This window comes from Crotalus tigris, unplaced genomic scaffold (genome assembly GCF_016545835.1).
Source record: "Crotalus tigris isolate CLP2741 ecotype Arizona unplaced genomic scaffold, ASM1654583v1 scf7180000017545.3456711, whole genome shotgun sequence".
In the NCBI taxonomy this organism is placed as follows: domain Eukaryota; kingdom Metazoa; phylum Chordata; class Lepidosauria; order Squamata; family Viperidae; genus Crotalus; species Crotalus tigris.
This window is the reverse complement of record NW_024096464.1, coordinates 1,572,158-1,594,262: the sequence shown is the minus strand read 5'-3', so window position 1 is coordinate 1,594,262 and position 22,105 is coordinate 1,572,158. Positions and strand designations below refer to the sequence as shown.

The following is a 22,105-nucleotide window of genomic DNA, read 5'->3' as shown; positions in this document are numbered from 1 at the left end:
CAAAAAAAACCCTTTATTCTGTTACATGATCTACAGATTGATGTAAGCAATTCAGGTTTTACTAACAAAAATAAAATATTCTGCAATATAAATTCAGAAAGTTTTTAAATTATATTTTAATGGGTGAATGGAATCAGTTAATGTGGATAGAATTGTCAAATGAAGCATGGTAAACCAAATTCTGAAGACCTGCCTTTATGTACTATTAAATGATACCTTTTGTAAATTTAATTTAGAAATATATATAGTTGCTTGTGTTATAGAACAATTTTTAATTTATAGATGGTGCAGTATATGTAACAGGTTTATATTATCAGAATTATCTGTTAATATTTCTGTACTGAAATTATAACCATAATGATCTTCATTTGTATATTAATTAACTGTCAGTTCTCTGATAACAGTACTGGTTAAAACACCATACTGTACATTCCAAAGAATACTACAAGTTCTGGATTATACATTCTTTTCAAATCAGATGCATCTTTAATTCTTTTTTTTCATATTTTATTAATTTTCTAATTTTTCAATCATGAGTACTTAATAAACAATGTGTTGTCTGGGTAATTGGTAATTCAGTGGTACATATTAAATTTCTACAGTCTAGTTCCAATACTACATCATCCAGTGCTTCCTTGATCCTTTCTTCTTCCGGTGGTATGCATTTTTCCACATTGGGCAAATACAATTCTTGTTACTCTTAATACATATACAATTAAATATAGACATCTTCATCACATTTTTCTGGTATTATACATAATATTGATAGTGGCAGTTTATATATGTTTCTAGCCAGAACACTATATAATTGCATCCCACAGTCCTTTAAAAAAGAAGCTTTAGGATTTTAAAAGTCTTTAAAAAGGAGCTTACAACAGAAAGAGATTGTCAGAAATCCTTGGTATCTAGATGGGGCTCTGCATACAGCCCTCAGTATTTCATAAAATGTTATATGAAGATGTTCTAAAGTTTCAAATAGCCATTTTTGAAATGGGCAATCTAATATCAAGTCTGAAAATTAAACCCATCTTTTATTTGTGTTTCAGGTGATCCATGGTTGGCTCATTGTTTCTTCTCTCTTTTTGCTTTTCTTTTTCTCATTTATTTACTTAGGGTAAGTATAGAAATATTTTGCTATTTAGATTTGTCAAAATGGGGGAAACGGGTTCAGATTAAGTATCCTTAAATCCTAGCTGCTATATTAAGGTTTACATATAGGGATTACATTGAACAATAACAAATGTTTATGATTCAAAGTTTTGTACCATTTTTAAAAATATGACCATTGGATTTCAAAGAAACAAAGCCACATAAAGATCTCCTATTCTGTTAAAAAATATAGATATTCATTCTCTCTCTCTCTCCCTCTCCCCCTCCCTCCCTCTCCCCCTCCCTCCCTCTCCCCCTCCCTCCCTCCCTCCCCCCCTCTCTCTCTCTCTCTCTCTCTCTCACACACACACACACACACACACACACATCTATCAATAAAATGAAACCTTATTTCATTGGGGACAGAGATGTCTATTATTTGTGAAAGTCATTTAAATATAACAATTTGCATCATTTATGTAATAATTTTATTATGCAAATAATACAGGCTGATGCAAACAATAATTTGTCATTTGTCCAAGCAAATAATGACATGAGCAGAGGTATGTTTATGAAGTCCATTATATCAAAGTCTACTAAATTGAGATCAAAATGTATGGCTATCTTTAGAAGAGAGAGAGAGATCCTATCCACATGGGATACTTGTACACCATGCTAGGTTCTGCATAGTTAGTTCATAGCTTGCTCCTCTAATACAGTGCTTAGCAACAGAATTTTCTCCCCACCTTTCAGTGCAAATGGGCAGATGAAAGCAAACAACCAGATTAGTTGTTGGCCAAATGATTTTGTAAGGGCTTCGTTAACTGTGCTGCAGTACATCTACTGTATTTATTAGCTCTTTGGGGTTTTTAGAAATCTATATTTGTAGTTTCTTGGCTGCCTGAGAGAATTAATACAGGTTACCACAACAATTGTAATGGTAAAATGATCTGCTGGTACTATCAGCATAGCTGAAGAAGCTTAAGTCTTCTGTAAGCTGGCCATTTTGGGATACACTTTAAACTCTGTACACAAAAGATTATTTTGAAATTGCTCCCTAATAAATTGAAAAAAAAATATCTTCAGCAACTGTTAGACTATATATTACCAAAACAGTGTTTATGTTTACATACTTTATGTCCCATGTTGATTTCTTTTTCTACAATGCTGTGCAGTCATTTTATTTTCTGTTGAATCATTTGGATTTTGAATTTTGTAACTCTATTTGGCATTGAAATTGTTGTTCACTTCTTTATTTTTTATTTATTAAATCTCTATGCACCCATCTCACCTAGAGTCGGCCCTAGATTAGCTTACAACTAATAAAAGCAACAAGATAAAACATCAGAACACTAAAACTCGTGTTTTGCATCTGTCTTTACACAAAGGGAAAAAACAGACCAACCTATTAAAAATAGTGCCATAAAAAAACAAAACAGAAACACAAGTTAAGATAGGCAAGAAAATGGTTAGGGAGCACCTGTCAAGCCTAGATGAGTTCAAATCGCCAGGACCAGATGGACTACACCCCAGAGTTCTCAAGGAACTGGCAGATGTGATATCGGAGCCACTGAACTATATTTTTCAAAGATCCTGGAACACAGGGGAACTACCAGAGGACTGGAAAAGAGCGGATGTAGTTCCCATCCTCAAAAAAGGAAAAAAAATGGATCCAGGAAATTACAGACCTATCAGCCTGACCTCAATACCTGGGAAGATCCTGGAAAAGATAATCAAACAACGAATCAACGAACACCTAGAGGCAAACAAAGTCATTACTAAAAGCCAACATGGGTTTGTCAAAAATAGATCATGCCAGACAAATCTTATTGCATTCTTTGACCAAGTGACAAAATTAGTTGATCAGAGGAATGCTGTGGACATAATTTACTTGGACTTCAGTAAGGAATTTGATAAAGTAGATCACAACCTACTACTTGACAAGATAGAAAAATGTGGGGTAGACAGAACCACCACCAGATGGATCCGTAGCTGGCTGACCGGCCATACTCAGCGAGTGGTCCTCAATGGAACTGCATCTATATGGAGGGACGTGTGTAGTGGGGTGCCCCAGGGCTCTGTTCTGGGCCCAGTACTCTTCAACATCTTCATCAACGATTTGGATGAAGGGATAGATGGGGAACTCATCAAATTTGCAGACGACACCAAGCTGGCAGGAATAGCGAACACTCCAGAAGACAGGCTTAAGATACAGAAGGATCTGGACAGACTTGAACACTGGGCAATAACTAACAAAATGAAATTCAATGGTGAAAAAAGCAAAGTTCTACATTTAGGCAAGAAAAACCAAATGCACAAGTACAGCATAGGTGGCACCATGCTCAATAGTAGTAACTGTGAGAGGGACCTCGGAGTCCTAGTAGACAATCACTTAAATATGCGCCAGCAGTGTGCTGCAGCTGCCAAAAAGGCCAACACAGTGCTAGGCTGCATTAACAGAGGGATAGAATCAAGATCACGTGAAGTATTAATACCACTCTTCAATGCCTTGGTAAGGCCACACTTGGAATACTGCATCCAGTTTTGGTCACCATGATGTAAAAAAGATGTTGAGACTCTAGAAAGAGTACAGAGAAGAGCAACAAAGATGATTAGGGACTGGAGGCTAAAACATATAAGGAACGGTTGCTAGAATTGGGTATGTCTAGTTTAACGAAGAGAAGGACAAGGGGGGACATGATAGCAGTATTCCAATATCGCAGGGGCTGCCATAAAGAAGAGGGAATCAAGCTATTTTCCAAAGCACCTGAAGGCAGGACAAGAAGCAACGGGTGGAAACTAATCAAGGAGAGAAGCAACCTAGAACTAAGGAGAAACTTCCTGACAGTGAGAACAATTAATCAGTGGAACAGCCTGCCTCCAGAAGCAGTAAATGCTCCAACACTGGAAGTTTTTAAGAAGAGACTGGCCAGCCATTTGTCCGAAATGGTGTAGGGTTTCCTGCCTGAGCAGGGGGTTGGACTAGATGACCTCCAAGGTCCCTTCCAACTTTACTATTATTATTATTATTATTATTATTATTATTATTATTATTATTATTATTAAAACAATAAATATTAACACTAAAATTGACTTTACAATTAACAAAGATGGCAAGGAAAGGAGCAAGATGCTTTATTTGAATAACACAATTTTATATTATGTACCATTGTCAAAATCACAAATATCTCTTAATATTTGTGTTTTAGGGAGGTTTTTAAGACCTATAATGTTGCCATGGATTACATTACTGTGGCACTCATGATTTGGAACTTTGGTGTGGTCGGAATGATCTGCGTTCACTGGAAAGGCCCCCTCCGTCTTCAACAGGCCTACCTCATCATGATAAGTGCTCTAATGGCTTTGGTGTTTATAAAGTATCTTCCAGAATGGACTGCTTGGCTCATTTTGGCAGTAATCTCAGTGTATGGTAAGATTCCTCTATCCCCATTTTCAGTTTTGAATAAAAACCCTTTTCAAAAAATTAGCTGGTATTCTTTTTATATTTGGGATATCTGGTTATTTTAATGATTGGGAAGTCATATTATAAATCTGGGTCACACTTTGAATAAGCTTTGCAGTGGGGGGGGGCTTTTATAGTATGTGTGCTTGGTTTTTCTCAATCTTACATAAAAGCTTTTGCTGTGGGAGAGGGAGTCTGTGTGAAATAAAGCAGATATTACTCCAGGAGATACATATAATTCCTAACCATTGAAGATAGGATTGCCTTTCAGTTTTTTGACTTCAACTTTCACAAACTTTTGCCACTGGCTAAAACTTACTACCCGTGATCTAGTATCATGTCCATTTTCCCCACTGCTCTTTGAGATGGCTATACATGAGTGTAGAATCTGGCCTGTATTTATATTGAAGCAGGTTTAGTTATCCTTTGAGGAATAGGACTGAGATCTTTTCTAACAAAGGCTGTGTCAGTTGAGTTATGCAGAATGAACCCATGCATTGTCAAGTTTAGAAATATGTCACAAATGTTGTATCATCTAGGAGCATCTTTTGCCAAAGTGTACTTTCTGCCAAATGTCTGATCAGTTTCTGATCAGTTTTCAGTGCAGATGCAAAATGTATCTGGGAAAGAGATTCTGCTGGCTGAATTACTACCATTAGAGATGGGACGTTATGTCTCTTGCAGTGTTATAGAAGTGTGGAAACAGAGTGTGCTTTATTATATACCATGTTTTTGAGCACCTTCTCCCTTTTACCACATATGTGCTAATGTTACTCTTTATAGAGAGAATTTATTGACTACAGCAGAATCCTGGTTTTCTTATTTTTATTTTAATAAACACTCATTTGTTCTACTAGTATGAAAAGTAACTAGTATTAAAAGATGAGAGTTATCTAATGTGTCCTTCATAGATTTGGTTATTATTATCTGAAAATTCGTGATCCCCCCCTTAAGCAACTGTTAGATTCCATGTTAGAGATGAATGAATGTTGATCTGGGCTGAGAGTTGATACCCTGATTCAGTGCATATGGTTAGAAAGCATAGTATCATCTTCAAATGCTACATATTGTTACTTGGAAGCTTTTGAGGTTCCCTTATGCATTTGGCTGAACAGTGTGGATAATTAGCTAGCTAAGTGTTAAGTTGCTCTTATTCTGAAAAAAAAAAAAGTCCGCTCAACTTTGATCTTGATGGGAATTGAGGTAACTGCTGCAGTACTGAATTGTAAAAGGAAACATTTATAGCATCAAAATAATCAAATAAGCAAAATAAGGTGTGCGTTTAGAATGAAAGCTTGCCTCCCAATTTGTTAGATAAAACAAAAATCCTTTTGCAATAGTGCCGAATATCTGTAGCTCGGGTATAGGATGAGGGTTGGTTTCTGAAAGTTTTCCTTACCAGGCTAGGTAACATCTTCAGCTGTCTAAACTCCTTAAAAATCCTTTTAATGTGTATGTTCCTTGTTTTCCTAGTAGTAGTAAAAGTTTTAAAAAATAAAGGAAAGTATTGTTTATACGCTTTTATGTTTTATTTTTTTAAGTACCTGCCAAAGACTTTTCACAGTGTAAAACAGCTTTAGTTTTTGAAGTATTCGTTTTCTTTCACACACACACACACACACACACACACACACACACACACACACACACACATTTTGATTTTCAAGTGGGAACAGGCAATTTGGCAGCATTTTAAGATATGCAGACAAACAAGTTTGAAATACCATATCCTTACCAAGTTGTAAGGAAACAAAATGAATTTGTAAAACATTCTTCTTCTTCTTCTATATAAGTTCAGAAACAAAGAATAGCCGTAAAAATATAGATATTACACGCCATCAAATTAAAGTGATTTAAAATACTATACTGTCTTAAAATTCCTTGCCATTATACAAGTATAGTTCTTAATATAGTGTAAGTTTAGTAAATTTACTGACTGTTAGAACAACTGCCAACTGACTCTGTAAACCTTAAAGAAAAGAAATTGTGTTTGGCAAGAGAGGTGTTTTTCCAAATTGGAGAAACTCAGGAATTTCAAACTATTGAATTTTTCCTGAGTCTGAAAATGAAGTAATGACATTTAATAGGTGTCTGTGCCTCATAACATGATGAGACTCTGTGGGTGAGTGCTGTTTCTTTGAAATAAAATAAAAATGCTGTTTTAATTGCTAGTATTTGAGCTAAACCTAAGGCCTCCCCAAGTGTTTGCATGAGGTTTCAAGTCTGAAAAAAAAAAAAACCTGCTGCAGCATTGGGTGAGGCAAGGCAGGAATGGACTCAACCTCAGAGGCCCCACTGAAATGGAGAATTGCCATGGCTTACTAACTTCCTTATGGATCCGTGCCATTAGATGTCAGGAATATCTGAGTACCTTCCATGCATAGAGTTTTGTGGACAATGGTGGAACTGGAAAATTGCTTTAACGAATAAATAATTCTGCTATTTTTTCAGACAAGGAAAGCTTGTCCTTGTTATAATGGGAGCTATACAAATGTGATTGCTACATTTTGGCTTAAAATCTGGAAGGGGACCGGTCCCTGCACATATTTAAGTGTTCTTTTAAAAAAGCTCTTGTATAGGAAAAATTGTCCTTCCCAAAAAGGGATGATGGAAGTATGTCTGCTGTTTATGTATGCCCTTGAATGACAACAAGTAACATCTAAGGTTACAAATAAGTTGGTATGTGTGTATGTACATAGATGAGATATAGAGATTGAGGATGATTTCATTCAGATTAGAGTAGGTGGCCTGTTTCATAAAGTCATACTTAATGCATCCCAAAATATTACATGGCTGTATGAATTTTGATCCAGAAGGCATAGAGGGGGATGGTGTATAATCAGAAACTGCTTCCATCTTTGTTCCATTGATAGACGCGTCTGGTAGACTAAAAAAACATATGCCATGAGAAGGGTATCAATTAGACATCATGCTTTAATTATAAAACTAAATACGGAATTCAGATAGGCTGTTTTCTTCTGTATCCTTTATTTTCTTCTCTGAATGTCATTGTGCTAAGTTTCCTTCCCAATTTTTGAAATGTCTTGTGATATTTAATTGCTAGTGGTTTCATTGATTTGGTTCCAATCCTTATCCTGTAGTACAGTAGCAATGAATTCATAATTAAAAGTAATAATGACCACGTTTCTGAATCAAGAGATTTATTGTAGCATGTATCTTCATGATTTTTTAATTAGTAACTATTCTAAAAATGTGGGGCATATTACAGGCTGGGCTATTAAATAGATTGAGCAAAACAATACTTTTCTGTTACAGTCCTTCATAGGGATGCAAAATATTGTATGGAAGTTCCACTGAGCAGTCTAATTTATTACATTCATATTACTAATTATTTCTGACCACAGAGGAGCCATTTTTGAACTTTAAAATATATCTCAATATCTATCTTTCAGATCTGATTGCAGTATTGTCTCCCAAAGGGCCTCTTCGTATGCTAGTAGAAACAGCTCAAGAAAGAAATGAAACTTTGTTCCCAGCACTCATTTACTCATGTAAGAACAGATTATCTGATGCTTGCTTTGGATTAGGGGGAAATAATTTATCTAATTTTCTGTGAGTCACAGTTTCCTTTCATAAGAAAACAAATCTTTGTTGTGTGTTCAAAAGTTTAAAACCTGGGCTGGACAAGATGCTCCAGTTAGTATAGTGGTTCTCAACCTGTGTGTCGGGACCCCATTTGGGGTCGAACGACCATTTCACGGGGGTCGCCAAACAAGGCTGTCCGCCATTTTTCCCCCCTTTTCTTTGGCCATGCCCCTGGCACCCGGTGATGTATAAGTGGTTGGGGGTCACCATAACATGGGGAACTGTATTATGGGGTCGCAGCATTAGAAAGGTTGAGAACCACTGAGTTAGTAGATTTCCTTTGACTACAGAAGCAAAAAATGAGATACAGCAAACATCTAATTTTTAAGTATACCAAACTAATGACACATTTTCCCATTGTGGTGACTTTGCAATTGAGCAGTAGTTCCCCAATATACTGTACTTTTAAATGTTTATTGTTAAAAAAGAAAAAAAATCATTCTATGTGATCCAAAATAGTTTGACTATTTCAGGGATTTTGATTGGTTTTATGGCACGGTGTATCATCTGATCCTTTAGTACAGTTTTGTACTGAAATGGGGCCATGATAGAACTACAAGATTAAAGAAGAGTACCTGTTTGGTGGATGCACGTTTTGAAGAAGATCTTTTCCTATAATATCTGTTGGGTCTGCTGTCATTTACTTATGCATTTATACTAATAAAATTAAAAAAAAACTGTTTTACAAAGCTATAATGCAAAGCTTATTTTTCAGGCAATATGTATTCAATTGTTATAGTGGTACCTCAGTGCTCATCATTAATTGGTTCCAGGAGGCATGATGAGTATCAAAAACAATAAGTAGCAATTTTATTTTCCATAAGCAATAATGTAGTGAGTCACAAGGCAGCCAGCTCTTGATTTTCTTGTTTGTGCATTGAATACCAAAGAAACAATAAGTCCCAGGACAAAATTTTCGCATCAAAATGTGTTGAGTACCAAATTTGATGAGCTTCAAAGCAGTTGAGTATCAAGGTACCATTGTATTAAGATTGTCTTTCAGTTTAATTAAAATGGGCACAAAACACAAATAGAAAAAAGAAGTTTTGCTGTTGCCTTCCCTTTTAGCAACGTCTTAGATAAATTCATTACAAGGGTCACTGCAGTTTTCTGTGTGTTCAACACAGCACAATGTTGCTAAAATACTTAAAGTGTATACATAATCATAAGGCGGTTAAATAGCATATAGCAGCAATAAATCAGATGTCTTCTTTTTTCCATTAGCAACAATGATATGGCTAGTAAATATGGCTGAACAAGATACTGAAGCCCAGAAGGGAGCATCTAAAAATGCCACTTACAGTCAGCAAGGTGAGATTTTTTTTTTTTTTATCTATGTGAAGTCGTGTGAGAAATGCAGAATGAGAATTGTCAAGCAGTTTCATGTTAACTGTCTTACATTTACAGAAAGGCTTTGCTATTTAAATACTGAATTCATGTCCATCAGTGAACAATAACAGTGCACACTGATTTGAAGCCCTCTGCCAGAAAAATGTTTCCTTACCATTTGTCCCGAGATAGTTTTACTTCCACTCACCTCCAGGAATCCTTGTGACAAGTGAAGGGAGGGAATTCTACAAGTATTGGCTTGGGTCTGTTTTTTTCTTTCAACCTTAGAATGTTGTTTTAACAACACAGCTTCTACTTTTTACACCTCAACTCCTTTTTTACAAAAAAAAAAAATCAGAGGTGGCTTCCATTTAATAATAATAAATAAATCATATAAATAAAATTTAGAAAAATCAATCTTTTACAAATCTGAAGAATAGGGAGAAAAATCTACTTCTCTACTACATATTATGCAATATGTTTAACTGAGTATAATAAACACACTTATAACTAGCGTGTTGCTGGTGCCTTAAATCAATATACCAAACTGGCTTTCAAATAAGGTTTTTAAATTTATTCCATGGTAAATTGAACATGGTATATTTTACGATCATTTTTCTAGATTTTCTAATCTGTGCATGTACACTGAAAAGTACTGTTCTATTATGTTAAAGGATACTTTTATTTCCACAGAATCGTGCGTGAAATTGAAGTACAAACTTGAAGAGCATCTTATTTTTTTAAGAAAGCAAAATAATTAGTTCCTTGGATATACATGTTTTGTCCTGAGAGCTCTTTTATTGCTCTTTCAAGTTTCTCAGCATATAGAACTATTTATAATTTAGAAAACCATATGGACCTATCTAGAAATAATAGGGACTGGTGGGAATAATAATATTCTATATTTGCCTCCAAAACAGAGATCCTAAATATATACCATCAGTCTGTTTTACTGCTCCATTCACATAAAACAATCATCTTGTTGTGATTGTTTCCTTGTTAGGCAATTAGCTCACTTGAGTTCTATCAGATTGCTTTTCAGTATCAGAATAGGATCAAATATCAGGCAGAATGGGTAGACTATTCTCAGGCATCCACTCTAAAAAGTCTAGCAGTTTGATAGCTGTTTATTTAATTGATTGTGATATTTTCACTGCCAGGCAAGAAAACAATGTACTTGTAGCATTTTCAATAAATGTGCCATCATTGGATTCTTAGCATATATGTTGGAGGCAATGGAAATTATAAGGAATTATAATAATACAACTGGAGCACCATGGGCAATATTGCTGCTGCATAGCTTAACTTGCAGGGATGTGGGGAGTAGTATTTGCTTTTCCAGCTGAGGCAACAGAATGCCTTTGGATGGCGACAGATGCTTATAATGTATGTCACTGTCCAGTTTTACTTGGTTTGCTAAAACTGATTTGCAACCATTTTTTTTCAATTCTGTTTGCACTGAAGATCACAATTATACTCTATATCTGTCAATAATTAAGTATAGGTAGTACTTGACTTATAACAGTTTGTTCAGTTGACCGTTCAAAGTTAGAAGGGCACTGAAAAATGTGACTTGTGACCATTTTTCACACTTAAGATTGTCGCGGTATCCCTGTGGTCACGTGATCAAAATTCAGATGTTTGGCAACTGACTCATATTTATGACGGTTGCAGTGTCCCAGGGTCATGTGATCGCCTTTTGCAACCTTCTGACAAGCAAAATCAATAGCCAGATTCACTTAACAACCCTGTTACTAACTTAACAACTGCAGTGATTCGCTTAACAAATGTAGCAAGAAAGATCGTAGGATGAGGCAAAATTCACTCAACAAATGTCTCACTTAGCAGCAGAAATTTTGTGCTCAGTTGTGGTCATAAGGATTACCTGTATATACAAGAATTAGGATTTGGGTGCCTTCTAACTTATTTTTCATTTGTGTAGTACTTGGTTTTTGTTAGCTCAGTGGCAACATTTTTTTTCCACCTATCAACTCTCATATAATCTAATCATGTATTGGGGTGATGATCCTATGATCCCAGAGTGTAGTAAAAATGCCTGTGTACTTCAGTTACAGTGAATCAAAATCAGAATGCAGGTCCTGAGGTAGATGATGGAGGTTTCAACCCAGAATGGGAGCAGCAACGAGACAACAGGATTGGCCCAATACAATCCACCCGTGAAACACGAGCAGTGGTTCAGGCACTTCCCACTAATTCCCTAGCAAGCGAGGATCCAGAAGAGAGTAAGTAACATGAATAAATAAATCTAAATCAGCACAGAAACTTATTGTTGATTTAGAACTGGGGATGACAAACTTTTAGTTGTTAAAATGTGTTACTTAATACTTCTGGGGTTACATGGGTTGCAAAGTGCATGTCCCACATGTAGGCAGAAGTTGGATGTTTTTTAAATAGTTTTGAAGAGATTGTTTTTTCTCTGAAAACACCCGTCTTTAGATTTAAGCTATAATTTTCATGTTTCCCATCTCTAAATGGGAATGAGCTATATTTTCAGTAATCACAGTCGGAGAGAAACTCAAGGGATTTAGAAAGGAAACTTGGGCCACAGGTTACCTATCTCATCTTTAAAATGCAATTTTCTGGCCAAATTCTGATCATTATGGAAGCAGCAGCTGTTATTTTTAACTTTTGGTATAGCACTCTTGTTATGTTATGTTCCCAAAATTTCTTATCGTCACTCTTAAAATGAACTGTAAACTTCTCTTGATGAATGATAGGATAGCAAGCATGTCTTGTGAGGAATTTGCTTTATGGAATTCAGCCAATGTTATACATGAGTGATTTTTTGGGGGACCTGTTTGAACAGGTTTGTTTGGATGCCTAAAGATTTCAGGGAAATAAGAATTTTATTTGTCTTGGGCTTTCTATTCTGCTGGTTTAAAGAAACTAAGAAAAGCAAACCTAACTACTTAAATGTCCTGCTCAAGGAATGAGAATAAAGCAAAAAAAGCTTCATTTACTCATACAGCCACAAAAAGAGAGTACTCTTTAGTACCACATGTGAGTATCCACCTGCATTATTTGCTCCTGGAAACCGTATCAAATCTTGGAATAAATGTTGTCCCTCTCCCCATTGATATAAAAACTGAGCTCTATAATGCCGTTTATAACAATCTATAGTCTAATAGAAAGTGAGAGTTTATTTGTTAACCAAAATTTTTTGTGAATGCAGAATGATCTGTATAATTATTTCCAGACTGACAGAAAATATGTCAATTTTAATGATCCCTTGCAACTGTATAGCCAGAATTCCTCTGAATAATGAGGTATTTTGGTAGAAGTAACATAAGTTGCATTTTGGCAAGCCCAAACAGATCTCTGCCATCATGTTCCCAAGAGGACTGTTGTTGCTTTTCCTCAGTTCCTTTTAATCACTGTTAAATCACTATCAGCTATTTAGCTTTTTTTTCTGTCCTTTTTGTAAGGCTTATGCTAAGTTTTGATTTTATGAAATTCGTGGTCTTCTGAAAAAGAACAGATGGCTAGTTCATATTTTCTGCATCATAATTATATCTATTTTTGGTTCATTTGTTCATATCTTTGTTCTGACAAAGATGCTTATGACTTTGAAAATGTTGTTGGGAAATGTGTTCCATGCAATCTTCAACTTTCCTTTTCAGAGGGATACTCTTTGTATAAAAAATGTGCAAATTATTCTATGCCCAAATCATAATAAAGATCCAAGATTGAACATTTCCCTTTTTCAGAACATATGCAGACATAGACAGTATCAGGGAATGGAGCAAGGAAAGAAAGACTTTAGGGAAATTAGGTGACAGACAGGCTAGTGAAATATGCTGCATTGGGATACCAGCAGTGGGAGGAACGCTGGGAACACCTGAGTAAGTGGGTGGATGAAATTAGCCATGCTGCAATCATGTCCTTATTGATTAGATCTTTGGGGTGAGGAACAAAAGACACAAACCAGTACATTTGGCAATGGTAACAGATCAAGGGAGATTCAGTATTGAATGTGTCTCTTGTTCCCTTACTGCTTGGTCAGATGAAATCTGTTGTCAGTCTTAAATTGAGAGTTTCATCTTTGGAAGACACCAAGGTCTGTAACAAATAGGTTTCACATAGAACAGTTGCTAGATGCCAATGTAGAAGGCAGGTATCCTATTTTGGCTGACAGTGACCTTGTCTCTCAAGCAATTACCATCAGAGATCTTTGTTCCAGTATTCATTCTGGAATTAACTGCATTACTATATGCTACCAAAAAAATGCCAATAAACTATTACTGTGAAGTCTAGACTGAAATTCTCAAACAGCTATAGCATTCCTATGTATATCCTTTTTTCTTACTAGAAATCTAAATCTTAATTTCAACTTTCTGGTGAAAGGTCAGGGAGATAGCTGTCAGGAAACCTGTTCTGTATCAGGTATCTAAAGGCACTAACAACTTCTCAGTATGGAATATATTCATTGAGTATCAGTTCTGAGAAGAGATGGTTCAGTTCAGTTCTAGTAAATATCAGACATCTATCCTAGGATTGCAGTAGATCTGGTAGCTTTTTTGTTGTCATGCATGGCTTCACTTTTCAAAATTAGTTGAGGTGATTATTTTTTCCATGTAAAGATAGCTAAAGTTGATCATGTAATACCACTCAGCATATAGATCTTGGTCTATATTGCCTAGTTTACTCAAGATTTCATCTTTAGAACTGTGGTGCTTCTTTTCTGCAATCTTTCTTGTGTAGTTTAGTTCTGTCAGAGGCAATGGCTACAGTATTTTTGCTCTGGACAGTTTTTTCTGGTTCTGACTGCAATTCCAAGGATACTAGTGTACCTCTTGCTTTCACAGGAGGGCCAGAGACCATGTTTGGCATTATTTTGATTATCACACACTTAGGCTGATTGCTTTTCATTTCAATCATCATGTACAGTTTTTTCTTCCACCTTTTGGAGGTTGTTGTTGTTGTTATTATTATTATGCATTAGTAAATTTTCATAATCAAAGAAGGATGTGCCTTAGAATTCCAAATATTAAAATAGTGCTTAAGAATTTAGGATGAAAATCAAGATTTCTTCTGCTTTATGTTAATTGAGTGTTTACTTCTAAGTGCTGCCAAGCTGTTCATTATTCGTACAAATAAAGGCAATAAGATCAGTTGGTAACCTATAAACACAGGTTTAATTATAAAAATGCACTGGTAAGTAGATACATATACCTTAAAACATAATAAGAATTTAGTAGGAGACATTGAAGCAGGTATATGCTATTACATATGACAAGACATTTTGAGCACAAAGTGCAATTTACCCATTTTTTTTTCTCTCTATGCAGAAAAACAGAAGTTGCTTTTCACTATAAAGTTGTAATAAATAAAAAAAAACACTCTGAAATGGCTTTGTATGCCATTTCACTGGCTTTAACAAAGACTAACCTCCTTGATAACAGCATCTAAAGGGCAAAAAGATTAATCTCGTAAGCAGTATTTAGAAGCATATTGGGTATCTTGTGTAATAAAGAGGGAAAGCAATAATAGGATTTGTCTAATATAGTTGCATTCTTTGCTTCTGAGCAACATCAGGGAGGGGGATAGGTTGCAGTTCCTGGACTGTCTTTAATTTGGGTTCAATAATCACCAACAATGTGCTGGAGCCAGCTCATAGCAGGTGGTGAGAACGAATTCTTAAATTTTCAGGAATTTTGGTTGCTGGTTGAAACAAAGGTGAGCTGTGATGCCCGTTGTGCGGATCAGCTGTTCTGTGACTAGTAATAAGGAGGTGGCACTTTTGCTGGCAGAGTTCTTAAACACTTACTGGCACACAACTGATTAGCACCATATTTTAAAATATGATTCCCAGTCAGTTGTCCTCGGCTGACAATTGAATCTCAGCTTCCTTACGGCAACATACGAAAGTAAGCTTTTTGCCAACAGTGTGCATTCATTTACTTCTTCCTTCACAGAATGACCAAATAAAACAGAAACCTTCTTGTTTAACTATGGACCCTTAACTAATTCAGACTGAAACTTAACCATAGCTTGAATTCAGTTTATCTCTGTTTCCCAGAGAAAGAAAAACTACATGCTGAACTAGAAGCTTTCTGTTTTGTTTGTGCTATGGAGACAGCAAAGGGGTTTCATAGCCAAAAGGTTGATTTATATCTTAGTTTACTTTCCAGCTTATTTTTCTTCATTAATCCATTTGAAATTTAGAAGCTAAAAATATTCCTTGAGGTTTGTTCAGGCTCCTTGGTTAGATACAAACATGCAGATATCTGGCACATTGTCAAATATCAGAACATCTCTAATTGAGCTGACAGCAAAAAAAAAAAAATAGTACCAGACTTTTATATGTCCCATTTCTTCTTGGTCTTAATAAATGCACCGTGATGAAACATAAATTGCTGCATACAGTGGTTTTAATTTCTAATTGGCAGAGTTTTTTTTTTTTTTCCTTTTACAGGAGGAGTTAAGCTTGGCTTAGGAGATTTCATTTTCTACAGTGTTCTAGTTGGCAAAGCTTCAGCAACAGCCAGTGGAGACTGGAACACAACTTTAGCCTGTTTTGTAGCCATTTTAATTGTGAGTATATTTCCCCTTCCCTTTCTTGTTGATGCCATTAGTAGTTAAATTGTGTAATAATGCTCTTCCTTAGGAATTGTTTAAACGTGTCAGCTGGACATCTTCAGGGGGGTTTTTTCTTGCAGGTTTTTCTTTCTGTTTTTTGATTATATAGTATTTCCAGCATGGATATCCAATAATTCCTCCCATTCCCTCTGAAACTTGATAGATGGATAATAGTTCTTGTATTTTATCTCCACTTTCACAAGAAAAAGGGAAGTAAAATCCTTGCCAGGTCTGATTAGAAAAATACCATTCTCTAATAAGAGGTTGTAGAAAAAGTTCAGCCTCTCAGAGAAGCATCCATCTAGAGTAGGGGTAGGCAACCTTGGCTCTTTTATGACTCGTGGACTTCAATGCTGGCTCAGGAATTCTGGGAGTTGAAGTCCACGAGTCATAAAAGAGCCAAGGTTGCCTACCTCTGATCTAGAGAGATTGCTAGTAGTTGGATTGCAATGATGCCCAGACTTGAAGGTGAAAATCAGAACTCTAACTCAGAGAAGGAGGGATGAGAGAAAGAAAGCTTTCCTTTCTCATTCTTTTCAAAAGCAAAGTCACCAGAACACACCTACGTGCAATCCTTCAGGCTGTTCACCATACAAGACCTCCCAGTGAGACAGAATTGTGGAACCTGGAACAATGTACTCGATACTCAGAGTTGGTCATAAGCTTTTAAATATTGTCAGTTATTTCTGTCAGGAATTTCTTGAAAGACATTTGGGAATAACAAGTTTGGACAGATTTTTTTTATGTGTGTCTTTCTTAATATTCTAGCTTGAGATATTGGTATTTTCCTAATAAAGGAAGCCATAAAAAACTAGACACGTCAGTGGTGTGTAGGATGTGTAGGTTCCAAGGGAAAAGCACAAGAGTTCTATTTGCAGACACCATTCGCTTGAGAGGATGGATACCAGTAGCTAGGTGCTGTGCACTTGGAACTCCAAATTATTGTCAATAAAAATAGAATTTCATAGAAGGAGCCCAATATTCTGCATGGGATAGGCTATTCTACTCTTAATGAATATGTGGTTACTAGTTGTCAGCTTATAACAGAAATGTCTACATAAGGGGTGGTAAAAGAAGTCACAATGGTAACCCTCTGTCTTTTCAATATGAGTTGTATACATCACACCCATAACTATGCCCGCCATCTTGACATACATGCAGATGTTGCCTGGCTTATATATGATAGAAACTAACCGTCCATTTTTATAAAAGGTTTGGTGGGTTGCTCCTGATATTTAAAGTGCAGAGTCTTTTTTCCCCTTATCGGGGAATTTCTTACAGTGAATTTAGGCATCTCCGTCTTGTTGGTTGAAAAAAAAGTTTTCTGCCCACTAAAGAGTCCTGTCTCTCTTCATATCCCTAGTAAAACAGGCTCTACTATTCAGCACAGTGACAGAGGTGACAGAATGGGAATGTGGTTAAAAAATGTGCCTCAGTGGCAATTTATCCATCTTGATTTTCCCACCAAATTTATGAACAATCCTTGTTGGCAGTTAATTTATCTCTGAAGCACATCCAGAGTTGATTGCTGTCCCTGGAAGCAATCAACTATCTAATAGTTTGAGATAAGAGCTCTTCCAATTAACTTATGTGTTTCTCTCTCTCTCTCTCTCTCTCTCTTTTTTTTTTTTTTTTTTTTTTTTATCCCTAGGGCCTGTGCCTTACCCTCTTGCTACTTGCCATTTTTAAAAAGGCCTTACCAGCTCTTCCAATTTCTATCACTTTCGGGCTAGTTTTCTATTTTGCCACAGATAACTTGGTGCAGCCTTTTATGGACGAATTAGCTTACCATCAATTTTATATCTAGCACCTTTTCAGCTGATCACCTGTGGACATTTTATTGAATTTAGCAAATACAGGAGGGAGAAACTATCTTCCCGTCATTTCCTAAAACAGCTGCTATGCTGGGCATTACTGGATTCTTCTTTGTAAAAATGGTCTCTTCACCAGTGGGTTTTCTGCCATTTGACTGCAGTCAGTTACATCTCTTTAAAAGAACAGTCTGTAGAAAAGATGCCAATGCCTGGGGTTCCACTTTGCACCAATCAAGAATGCTGAGGGTTCATCCACTGTTAAGCGGTATGATGATTAATCAAGCTGAACTGCCTGATAAGTGAGTGTGATGCCATAACAGGAACTATCAGCGCTTGTAGCCTGAGGCCACTCGGAGAAGAGCAATTGGAACGAAAGAATATTATCTTGTTTAAAGGGAAAAATCAAGCAAATAACGTCTTGCACTTTTTGTTAGGTTTTTTTTTCTTTCCAATTTTAATTGTCATACTTGCAGAACAGTCTATATGCTCCTTGCCAGATCAACACAGAACACACACACAGATTCTTCTGCCCAAAAATTCTGGGAATTTGGGGTACAGTAGACATATCCTGGGATTCTTTGTGTAAAAACAAAATCTCATTTCTTATTAAGCTATGTAATCTATTTCTAGACATTTCCCCTTCCCTAAAATATGTTGAATATTCATTCAGCTTTCAAGAGAGTTTTATAATTTATTCCAACAAGGAGGTAAGAAACTAAAAACTATGAAACAGCAACAGAAAATTGCAATGAAATCTTGGGGCTTTTTTAAAAAAATAAAACAAAACCCGACTTCATCTTTTGTTCTGAATTTTTTTTATATATAATTCCTTGGGACCATTTTATAAGAAATGTATATATATATATATATATGCATATGTATTGCAATATAAAATTAAAAAAGAATGATACATACTATTAACTGTCTCCCTCCCAGACTGCAATAAAGCAATCTTGTTCGAATGAAAAATACATCTCAATTGAACATACATATGAATTTGTTGAATACATTCTATAATTATTAGAACCTAGCTTAGCCTTGCTCAAAAAAACACTCAGAAAAATTGTGGGGCGGGGGAGGTGGCGCAGGAGGAGTAACTTAATTTTACTGTACATGTATTTTCTGTTCAAAATATCATTCCAGAAATTTCCTAATGGGGATCTCTGTTGAATGTACCCCTTTATTCAAACACCCAAAACAACCGTCAGCAATGGGGTGCTTCCCTTGGAACCCCATTGTATATATTACCTTTCCTTATTCATCACATGTTGAAAATGTCATCTTTTAGGATTCAGAGGAAATTGGAGCATTTCTATATACCTGCCTAGCTTGTCCTAAACCACTGAATAGTATCCAGCTACCTATTACATTCAGTCAGTGAAATGAAATTTATCCCTACACACACACACACACACACAGTTATTATTTTGTTTATACTGATACTTGAGCGTCTTTCTTTGGTTTGTGAAGCTGAGATTGTAAATATATAAGACTACCAAAGAAGTCTGCCGAAGTCTGGTACTACTGTTGAGCTCATCCAAGCACTGTTATTGGCATTACAAGTCTGCAGTGCATCTGCTGATAGTTTTATTCCAGAGATCATTTGAACCTGATAATCATACAGGTCACTTGTTATCCACCAATCTAACACTTCAGTCTGCCATTACAGAAGTCAATATAAGCTTTCCATGAATTTCAAAGACCCTTTAAAAAAACATTTATAATAAAAGTAGGAGTCTTCACTGACTTACTGAGCCATTTTTAGATCCTAATTCTTAATGTATGAAAACTGGCCATTTCCCGAACATATTGTAATGTCTTCTTTGGAATTTCTAGAACATTTCCTGGGAATTTTTAATAACTGTATTTCCAACACTTTTGAAAGGCATCAGGTAGATTGTACAGGCATCTCTGGATTGCAACAACAGCATATACTGCAAACACAGGCTCCTGTGATAGAACACTTCTTTGTGCAAATTGTTCTTTATATTTAGGAAAGTAGTCATTTAGGGCAGAATTGCCTCTTCTGGGCACATTCATTTAAGTGAAGGAATGGAGTATTCTGCCTTCCAAGCCCACACATGTCGTATCAGATTTTGCAGATGAGAGTTTGAGAATTGAATCATGGTCATAAAACGTGTAATGATTCTACAGAAATATGAACATGCGTCTGCTTTACCCCAAATTACAAGAGCCAGTGGTTCTTAATGAACGTAATCAACAATTAAATACACCAAGTATTCTCTGTGGGTTTTGAGCATGCATCTAAGAAATGCAAACAGATTCAGAAAAAAAGCATGCTTGTTGCAAGATGTTAATTAGACTAGACTCAAAAGCAACCAGTTTGGAGATTTAGCAAGCATTAACTTGGTTATAAATAATTATGACTCAATTCTAAGCTTCCTGGAAATCAGTTTAACTCTAGGCAGCTATAACTTGAACACCCTTCAATACTTTCTGAAAAGTAAACTCAATATGGAGATACTGTGTTGATCAGGCCCATAAGAGTTGCTTTAAGAATCCCTTAATACAGGATAAGTTCTGTTACCATCAAATTGATTCTGATTGTTATGGACTATTTAACGGAAGCTTGCAAGTCAAAAAGTTTAAAAAGTTATAACATGAAAGTGAAATTCTTGTACTTTTTTTTTCATTAGGCTTTAGAGAGATTGTAAATGAAAACTAAGTTACTATCTATAGCAGAATTTGAAATGTCCTAATTTTCACTAATATTTGATGTGGTGTATTCAAATGCTAGTAATTACCTAACTTCTAAGGGCTGCAGTAAGCTGAAAAAGCAGAATATTTTAGTATAAAGCATAATTTGGATGTCTTCACAAGGGATGTCCCAGCTGAGATTCTATTGTACATGTTGCTGATGCAGCATGAAAAATATTACAGTACCATTAGGAAAAGATTTTTAGCAAGGATACTCGAAGGCAGATCACTTTAATTAATAAATTATTTTTGCAGTGATGCCTAAAGATCATCTACAAGAAATCCATAGCACACGAACCTGTACAGAGGGGTGATTTTGTCTAGTATAACATGTTTACAAGTAAGAATAATGGAAATGCAATAGAATTGGATTTTTAGTCCTTTTTATTTTAGTTTTTTGAGACACTGATTTATTGATTATATAAAATGAATGTGAATAAGCTTTTTAAAAATATCTTTTCAAGATATAATTTTGACAAGTTGTTGCTATTTACCTTGTATTTATCAATTATTAATAAATAACGCATGGATCCAATGTCTCTTTTATTCATTGTGCTGAACACTAGTAGAAATGTTGCTATTTCAGAAGGTTGATATAAATCAGGGGTCTTCAAACTTGGCCCTTTTATGACTTGTGGACTTCAACTCCCAGAATTCCTGGCTGAGGAATTCTGGGAGTTGAAGTCCACAAGTCATAAAAGGGCCAAGTTTGAAGACCCCTGATATAAAGTGTAAACATCTTATTATCCATATAAAAACACCCCACCTCAAATATATATAAAACACCATGCTCAATTTCTCCCCAGATCCCCAGATAACTGTGCACCTATATGTGTTGAGATATTTGCTTCAGTTCAGGTGGATTAAAGTAAAAAAACCCTTGCTAAGTTACCAATTGCAGTAATTCACTTAACTATAGTAAGAAAGGTCATAAAAATGGAGCAAAACTCATTTAACAACTGTCTTGCTTAGCAACATAAATTTTGGGCTTAATTATGGTCATAAGTCGAGGGCTACCTGTATTGTATTGCCAGCATTGAGAATTTTACTGCCCAAAGCCAAAATTTGAAGTTCTTTATTAAACTGTTTGGCCCCTCCAACAAACAAAATTTAATTGAAAGTTTGAAATCCTAACCATAACATCAATCACTCTAGAACGGCACATATGTAGAATCTGACTTAAAAATTTGCAGCTCAGAATCCAATTACAAATGTATTTATTATATCTTATCCCAGAGGAATCATTTCCTGCTCTTTACAAAATCCATTTATGAAAGCTGCTTCTTTAGAGGCTCTGACTTAACCCATTATTCTGAAATCACAAGAGACATAATTAAGACTGAAAGCTATTTGCACTGAACAACAAAAATAGATTTATTGGGACAAAACATATAGGTCATGATAAGAAATGCTTAATATAGACTCTTAAATATCAAGAAGTATGCTTACATGTTTCCTCATATAAATAAAGTCCTAATAAAAGTAA

General features: G+C 35.6%; 1 protein-coding gene across 2 annotated transcripts in view; it reads left to right on the top strand.

Moving 5' to 3' along the window:
- PSEN1 (presenilin 1) overlaps positions 1-21,154 on the top strand; it is a 43,283-nt gene extending 22,129 nt beyond the window's left edge. For both annotated transcript variants that reach the window (XM_039332746.1, XM_039332662.1), the window contains 7 exons: positions 1,047-1,114; positions 4,299-4,519; positions 7,966-8,064; positions 9,383-9,469; positions 11,557-11,730; positions 15,924-16,042; positions 17,739-21,154. In XM_039332746.1, coding sequence (XP_039188680.1) covers positions 1,047-1,114; positions 4,299-4,519; positions 7,966-8,064; positions 9,383-9,469; positions 11,557-11,730; positions 15,924-16,042; positions 17,739-17,894 — 924 coding nt within the window. In that variant the 3' untranslated portion in view covers positions 17,895-21,154. The remainder of the gene's footprint in view (positions 1-1,046; positions 1,115-4,298; positions 4,520-7,965; positions 8,065-9,382; positions 9,470-11,556; positions 11,731-15,923; positions 16,043-17,738) is intronic.
- Positions 21,155-22,105: the final 951 nt, after the last annotated feature.